An 8,603-nucleotide genomic window follows, 5' to 3' on the forward strand; every position below is an offset into this window, starting at 1 on the left:
GAGCCTGGTGTAGCCATCCGGTTCACCAGTCCTCAGTCAAATCGTCCAACCCATGCTAGCATGGAAAGCAGATGTTAAATGATGATGATGATGATACTTATTCTATCAGGTTCTTTTGTTGAACTGCTAAGTTGCAGGGGTATAAACACACCAATTCTGGTTGCCAAGTAGTGGTGAGGAACAAACACACAAACACACACATATATGATGGGCTTCTTTCAGTTTCCATCCACCAAATCCACTCACAAAGCAAAAGTAGAAGACACTTGCCCAAGGTGCCACACAGTGGGACTGAACCTGGAACCATGTGGCTGGGAAGCAAGCTTCTTACCACACAGCCATGAGGGGAGACATGTTGACATGCTATCTTATTCTGGATGAAAGAATCACAAAGGCAAACTCTCAGAAGATAAAAACCCGTTTCCATTAACCTGTTAACTTCTCTCGACCGCCTCTTTTCCTTCTCTTTGGAGCTCTTCTTCAGTTGTACAACAGGTGTTTGGTCAGTTTTGGCTGACCGGGCACTGGTTCCAACACTGAAGCCTTGGCTATCGATTTCCCCAACCAAGGGGAAGTTATCTGGTAAAATAGTAGTGGTCTGGAAGAAATGGTAAGGTGAGATAGAGACACATAGATAGATAGAGAGAGGGGGGGGAAAGAAAGAGAGGCAAACACAAAGGAATTGAGAGAGTAAGAATAAAGAGGTAGAGATGGAGTAAGAAATTTAGAAAGGTTCAAGGGTAAAAATCAGTAAGACAGTGAGTGATAGTATATGTGAGAAGAAAAAATTGAGAGTAACAGTGGGATAGTAAATGAGGTTGGGAGACAGACAGTAAATGAGATAGAGAGACAGACAGAGAGAAAGAGGGAGAGCAAATAACAGTGTAACTTTTCAGCATTTAAACTGGTCTTATGCAACCTAAATATTCTACATGTCTTATGTCCAAACCAGACAGGTCTGGCCTCTCACAACTATCCTACAATGTCATTGTAAAAATAACAATCAAATCATCAAAATCTCAATGTTATGAGTTAAAGCATGATTAATTCAAAACTATGTGATTAAATAAGCATTACTTTTGACCAGTGGAGGCGCAATGGCCCAGTGGTTAGGGCAGCGGACTCACGGTTTCGATTCCCAGACCGGGCGTTGTGAGTGTTTATTGAGCGAAAACACCTAAAGCTCCACGAGGCTCCAGCAGGGGGTGGTGGTGAATGCTGCTGTACTCTTTCACCACAACTTTCTCTCACTCTTACTTCCTGATTCTGTTGTGCCTGTAATTCAAAGGGTCAGCATTGTCACACTGTGTCACGCTGAATATCCCCGAGAACTACGTTAAGGGTACACGTGTGTGTGGAGTGCTCAGCCACTTGCACGTTAATTTCACGAGCAGGCTGTTCCGTTGATCGGATCAACTGGAACCCTCGTTGTCGTAAGTGACAGAGTGCCAACATCTTTTGACCAAGTAAAATGAATGCTAAAGGGTTAAATCACCTAAGATAAACATACATTACAAGCACCACCTCAGTTATTGTGATTGTTATTCATTCTTTGCTCAAGTTCACTGGTGATCATAGAACTGAAGTTAAAGGGTGATATTGTATGTGCTTCTGTCATGGACAAAGCATACAGAAGTTGCAATTGATGCTGAGTGGAAACAGTCAGATTTAGTTATATAAATTGAGTTATTGAATATCATTACCAATAGCCATGGACATATATGTGTGTCTATGTCTGAATGGATGTATTTCATATGCTCGTTCATTTTAGGTCCATTTTTTGATGCAAGCATTGGTCATATGAATATATTATTGAAGCATTGTCTTACAGTCTTATGCTCTTCCTGTCACTAACCCTTACCAGTTATTCAAGTAAGGGATTATTTCACATATCTTTGAAGGTAGTGAGTAACTTCCATGGAGAGCAAATGTAAACAAGGTACTATTCACAAAACAAACTTCCAATAAAAACATTCCAGACCTAATGCCTGCCACAACAAACTTGTAGTCACAGCAGACCAATCACCAATACCATTTCTTCTAAATAGAGGACCAAATCTTACTTCTTGTGCTGCAGTTTCTGCGCTTTCTAATGCTTTGTAGCGTTGTTTTAGGTTTTCTTCAATATTCTTCTCTAGGTTGCTAAAATGAAAAGCAAATAGAAGAATGAATATGTCTGCATGTCTTAATAAGTAGATCTGTGTGTATACATATGTACATTTTCTTCTGTTTTATATATACAAAGACACACACACACTCTACATACATATATATATATTTATATATATATGTGTGTGTGTGTATATATAGGCGTAGGAGTAGCTGTGTGGTAAGTAGCTTGCTTACGAACCACATGGTTCCAGGTTCAGTCTCACTGCATGGCACCTTGGGCAAGTGGCTTCTACTGTAGCGTCAGGCTGACCAAAGCCTTGTGAGTGGATTTGGTAGAATATATTTGGAGAATATATTCTCTATGTACCTGGTGCCTTCTATGGATACATATGTGTGTGTGTGTGTGTGTGTGCGTGTGTGTGTTTACATTGCATTCATTCATTTAGGATTTACTGAGAGTGGGAACTAAATAATAACAACAGGTGAATGTATGGTTGTAGACAGAACAGTCAGCACATTGCATCTGTGCAAGGTATTTTTGGGACACTAGGTCCATGAATGGCACCTGGTTATTTAACCAACTACATATATACATCATGTTTGATTAGGACTGGCCTCGAGCTACACAACAACAAAACAGGAGCAACAGCACTAACAGCAACAATGACCATGACCACAGCAATTACAACAAAAACAGTAGTAGCAACAGCAATAACAACAACAACAATAATAATACCAACAATGATGACAACAACAAGAACAGCACTAGCAACAGCAATAACCTTATCACTACCACCAACAACAGCAAGAACAACAACAACATTAATATGATTATTTCCAGACCTTTAAGCACTAAACAAAACACAGAAAGAGTCATCATTATAGGCGTAGGAGTGGCTGTGTGGTAAGTAGCTTGCTTACCAACCACATGGTTCCGGGTTCAGTCCCACTGCATGGCACCTTGGGCAAGTGTCTTCTACTATAGCCTCGGGCCGACCAAAGCCTTGTGAGTGGATTTGGTAGACGGAAACTGAAAGAAGCCCGTCGTATATGTGTGTGTGTGTGTGTGTGTGTGTGTGTGTGTCTGCGTTTATCCCCCCCAACATCGCTTGACAACCAATGCTGGTGTGTTTAGGTCCCCGTAACTTAGTGGTTCGGCAAAAGAGTCTGACAGAATAAGTACTAGGCTTACAAAGAATAAGTCCTGGGGTCGATTTGCTCGACTAAAGGCGGTGCTCCAGCATGGCCACAGTCAAATGACTGAAACAAGTAAAAGAGTAAAAGAGTATTTGAAGAACTTACTTGTACATTTCTCGAAACAGATCAAATAAAGTTTGAATCTGGCAAACATTAATTATCTGAAACAAACAAACGAAATTGTTTAATAGAGAAAAATATTAGAATGGGAATGAAATTTATTTGTTCCATTCTAGAAAAATGACCTTATGCATCACAAGTTCAAAATAACTGCTAGTATTTTGTATCCCTTTTAGTTAATACTAGATTTTTTTTCCTCCATTTAACAGATAAAAATGGAGTGAACACCAAGTGTATCTCTATTTGTCATATTTACTATTAAAGATCTTAAGGTAGTGAGCTGGCAGAATCGTTAGCATGCTGGGCAAGATGCTTAGTGACATTTCATCTGTTTTTATGTTCTGAGTTCAAATTCCACTGAGGTCAACTTTACCTTTCATCTTTTCAGAGTCAATAAAATAAGTACCAGTTGAGCACTGGGGTTGATGTAATCGACTTACATGCTTCCCCAAAATTGCTGGACCTGTGCTAAAATTTGAAACCATTATTGAAGATCTTGAGAAATGCATAATCATCACAGTTACCAAGTTTTCTAAACTTTAGTTAAGGAATTAAGGTTCTTTACCTCTAATTCATCCAGGGAACCTTGAAGGAATCTTTCGAGTTGTCTTTTCAAATCAAGTTTTTGTTGATATGTTAATGGTTCATAATTGATCTGAGTTCTGTTCGCCTGTAGATAAATAAATAAATAAATAAACAAACAATAAGGTGAAGATCAATTTTACATAAAGATTAAAAAAGTATTCATACTAATTATATGAATGTATTATTCATCATCGTCATCATCGTTTAACGTCCGCTTTCCATGCTAGCATGGGTTGGATGATTTGACTGGGGACCGGTGAAACCAGACGGCTACACCAGGCTCCAATCTGATTTGGCAGAGTTTCTACAGCTGGATGCCCTTCCTAACACTAACCACTCCAAGAGTGTAGTGGGTGCTTTTACGTGCCACTGGCACAAAGGCCAGTCAGGTGGTACTGGCAACAGCCATGCTCAAAATGGTGTATTTTATGTGCCACCCGCACAAGAGCCAGTCCAGGGGCACTGGCAACGATCTCGCTTGAAAGTCCTTAGGATATTGATTTGAAGTTTTTGTATTTATGTATTTGTTTTGCAAAAGTAAAAAATCTAAAGTTACAATGATGGTAGTGGTGATGATGTGAAGAAATGACAAAATGTCAACGATGAAAAATTTGTAAAACTTACAAGTGTGTCATGCATAGCCAGTTCCACCTTCAGCTGAGAAATTTCTTGTTTCATTTTCTTTACCAAAATCTAAAACGGAAAACCAAAATGTAAAGCAGAACAACAGTCATTTGAAACTCAATACTTGCATTAGATTGTGCACTGCTAAAAGCACCCAAAGAGCAGGTGGTGGTGAAATACAGTCCCTCTGACTGGCTTCCACACCAGTTTCAGTTTCCATCCAACATATTTCACTCACAAGGCTTTTGTCAATCCAAGATTTATAGAAGGGAGACGCCAACCTAAGTGCCACACAATAGAAACATGTTTTGAAGTCAATTTCTTAGCCACATGGTAATGCTTTGTGCTTATTCATTGATTATTGTCTATTTTGTTCTTTATTGTGAAACTCAGATGGCACTGTGACTGTAGGCATTTTTTTGTCACTGGAAGATTGTGGGATAAGAATAACCAAAAAGCATTGATTTTTTTTTCTCATGCCATCTCACATTATATTACTACTGCTTATTTTACAAACCCTAGAAGCTAATCCACACAGTCCTGCCTGATCTATACAGTCCTGCTTACGGTGTGGAGTCCTGCCAATTGTATGTAGTCCTGCCTACTGTATGTATACCACACTTCAGTTTGGTGTGGAAATAAAATCTGTTTTGTTGTTGTTTAGCACCAGGTCAACCTTGATCAAGAAGACCTACGATTAATAACTATTCAGTTGTGAACATTCCATCTTTTTCTTTCACATAATGTATCTAAGACAATATGCAATCTGCTTTGTTTATGTTTTTGTTCGTGCAAGATGGGGGTTCAGGGAGGAAAAAAAGATTCTGCATTCCTGGTTTGGCACTAAGTAAAAAGAATAGGGAAGAGGAGGTCATAATTTTCTCCAGTAGCTTGATTATGAAAAGAGTAAATGAACTAGATCAGTACTTAACCAACAACCATGGAAATCATTTCTTTCAACTATCCATTTGTAATTGGAAATTGCAAGACTGAATCACCATTGAATATATATAATTTCCCCACCACTTTATGCATTTGTTTTTTTTAAAAAAAGTTATGCATTTTGTTTTATAATAGCCTTATCCATGCTAGCAATGATATATACCTTAGTGTGGATTGAATTAATCCTCAGCTTCTGATCAAACACAATGATATATAGATTAGTGAAGATTCTGCTGGTCTGGTACACATATGATGACTAAGATGGGATACAGCTTAATAACAATCGGATAGATTCTAACAAATTGAACATAGATTTTTTTTCAAGTTCCATGCATTAAAAAAAAATTTCTCCTACCTTACTATCATTTCTCAAACAACCTAAAAACCATTTATTAAACTCTCTCTCTCTCTCTCTCTCTCTCTCTCCCTCTTTCACTCCATATTTACTTAGTGATCTTATCAATTATACTTTGACAGGTAGAGTGAGATGAAATGTCTAGACTTATCTTCCACACTTGCTGATGAAAAGATAATGGTAGTCAAGAACTATTTCAATTCCTATTTGAGATTACTTTAGCATTTCTAATGTTTCAAGCATAAAGAAAAAAACTTCTACTCATTTAACTAAATTTAAATCAGTTTATTTACTTTTATATTTTGTGGCCATAATCTTGATTCTATAACTAACTGGTGTCACACTTGTCACTTGCGTACTTAATCAAATTGTGAATGCGTAACATAACAGCTTCATCACCACCCGCAATATAAGTAAATGAGAAGCTCTAGAAAAGGTAAATTACAGATTTCTAAAACTACTGCATTGAGTAATGAAGTAGGTGAGGCAAAAAGTCATAATAAAATTGGTGAAAAAGAAAGCTAGAGTGAATAAAGTGCAACTTGAATCCTATCTCCTGTACTTTGGTGAGAAATAAGCAGGTAAGATGTGGCTATTTGAACCAAATATGAAGACATTAAAAGTACATTATTATTTGAAGTGAATTTAGGAAAAAGCTCAGGTGTCTCTGGTGGTTCTACTTTTACTCTGTTTCTTTTAATCCTTGAAACTTCCTCAAACAAGTATAAGTCTGAAAAATCATAGGAATTTTTTGTATGGAGAAAAGCACATTCTGATTGTATTTTGGTTGTCAAAGAACTGAAAAGTAAGTTTAAAATATGGGTAAAATAAGCTTGTTCAAAATAGGTTATCATAAGCCTTGCACAATCATAACCAAGACCGACGTATAAGTTAACGTCAAACAACTTCAATGAATTCTTGCTATAAAAGAAGAAAGTCGAGAGGAAGCCAGTGTAATGTAATACAATCAATATGTACCCAAATGGTACCAAATACGCAAGCATCAAAATGGTACTCATAAAAGATTTTGAAGGAATAATACATGTATATATGTTTAAAAAGGTAAGCCTACCTTATGGTCATCATATTTATTCACAGTAGGAACCATTGGCACACACATCATTCTAGTGGCAAACCGAAGGGTTGATATCTGTCATGGAGATATTGTTACAGAAATTAACACTGGTTTCAAATTTTGGCACAAGGCCAGCAATTTTGGGGGAGTGGGTAAATTGATTATATCAACGTCAGTGTTCAATTGGTACTTATTTTATTGACTCCGAAAGGATAAAAGGTAAAGGCGACATCGGCGGAATTTGAACTCAAAACATAAAGAGATGTAATGCCATCAAGCAATTTGCCCAGCATGCTGACAATTCAGCCAGCTCATCACCTGATAACAGAAATTAATATGAAAGAAAATAATTAATATAATGAAAAATGCCTGGTACCTTGCTGTACTCAAGAAGACCTGTACTCCACAACAGAAGTGTTAAGACCACTCCCTCTGGTAGTGTAAAGCACTCATGGTAATATCACATAAAAATGCCTGTGTGGTGCTATGTAAAAGCACCAGTGCCGAGACACAAAAGTGCCTGTGTGATATTATGTAAAAGCGCCCATGGAATGTCATGTAAAAGCACCTGTGTGGTACCACATAAATATGCCCATGGTATATTTACCATTTCAGTACAGTAGTGACAGCAAAACCAAGACAAAACACTGCACATATTCAAGGTGGTCAGAACCATGCTCAGTAATGTAGTGAAAACACTCAATAAATATATGACTACTGGATTGTCATTATCATCTCCATTTTACTTTCACCTCTCCATGCTTGCATGGGTTGGATGGAATTTGTTGAGGTAGTGTTTACTTCACCCAGATGCCCTTCTTGTCCGCAACCCTTACCTGTTTCTAAGCAAGGTAATATCTACTCATGGGCAGACAAGCTTTTCACAGAAGACCACAAATGAACAACATTGCTTGTATGACAGTAATGCTTATTTACAAGCATCATGTGATGTCAAGACAAGGGCAACGTCGCCTTCCTGGCACTTGTGCCGGTGGCATGTGAAAAGACATTCGAGCGAGGTCATTGCCAGTGCCGCCGGACTGGCTCCTGTGCAGGTGGCACATAAAATACACATTTTGAGCGTGGCTGTTGCCAGTACCGCCTGATTGGCCTTCGTGCCGGTGGCATATAAAAGCACCCACTACACTCTCAGAGTGGTTGGCGTTAGGAAAGGCATCTAGCTGTAGAAACTCTACCAAATCAGATTGGAGCCTAGCGTAGCCATCTGGTTCGCTGGTCCTCAGTCAAATCATCCAACCCATGCTAGCATGGAAAGCGGACGTTAAACGATGATGATGACGATGATGATATCTTTTATCTTTTACTTGCTTCAGTCATTAGACTGTGGTCATGCTAGGGCACTGCTTTGAAGAATTTTTAGCCAAATGAATCATTTTTGTTTTATTTTTTCTAGGCCCAGTACTTATTCTATCAGTTTCTTTTGCTGAACTGGTAAGTTACAGGGATGTAAACAAACGGTTGTCAAGTGGTGGCAGGAACCAAACATAGACACAAGAACATATATATATGTATATGTATGTATGTGTATATATATATATATATATATATATATATATATATATATATATATAT

At 38.0% G+C, this 8,603-nt stretch overlaps 1 protein-coding gene across 2 annotated transcripts in view; it reads right to left on the reverse strand.

The window, feature by feature from the left end:
• LOC106882635 (kinesin-like protein KIF9) overlaps positions 1-8,603 on the reverse strand; it is a 43,211-nt gene that overhangs the window by 11,646 nt on the left and 22,962 nt on the right. The window contains exons 8-13 of one of the 2 annotated variants that reach the window (XM_014933376.2): positions 7,008-7,085; positions 4,639-4,707; positions 3,995-4,099; positions 3,415-3,470; positions 2,064-2,142; positions 432-598 (exon numbers count right to left, since the gene is read on the reverse strand). In XM_014933376.2, coding sequence (XP_014788862.1) covers positions 432-598; positions 2,064-2,142; positions 3,415-3,470; positions 3,995-4,099; positions 4,639-4,707; positions 7,008-7,085 — 554 coding nt within the window. The remainder of the gene's footprint in view (positions 1-431; positions 599-2,063; positions 2,143-3,414; positions 3,471-3,994; positions 4,100-4,638; positions 4,708-7,007; positions 7,086-8,603) is intronic. The other variant, XM_014933377.2, reaches the window with a different exon arrangement.

The sequence above is a fragment of the Octopus bimaculoides genome, chromosome 8 (assembly GCF_001194135.2).
Source record: "Octopus bimaculoides isolate UCB-OBI-ISO-001 chromosome 8, ASM119413v2, whole genome shotgun sequence".
In the NCBI taxonomy this organism is placed as follows: domain Eukaryota; kingdom Metazoa; phylum Mollusca; class Cephalopoda; order Octopoda; family Octopodidae; genus Octopus; species Octopus bimaculoides.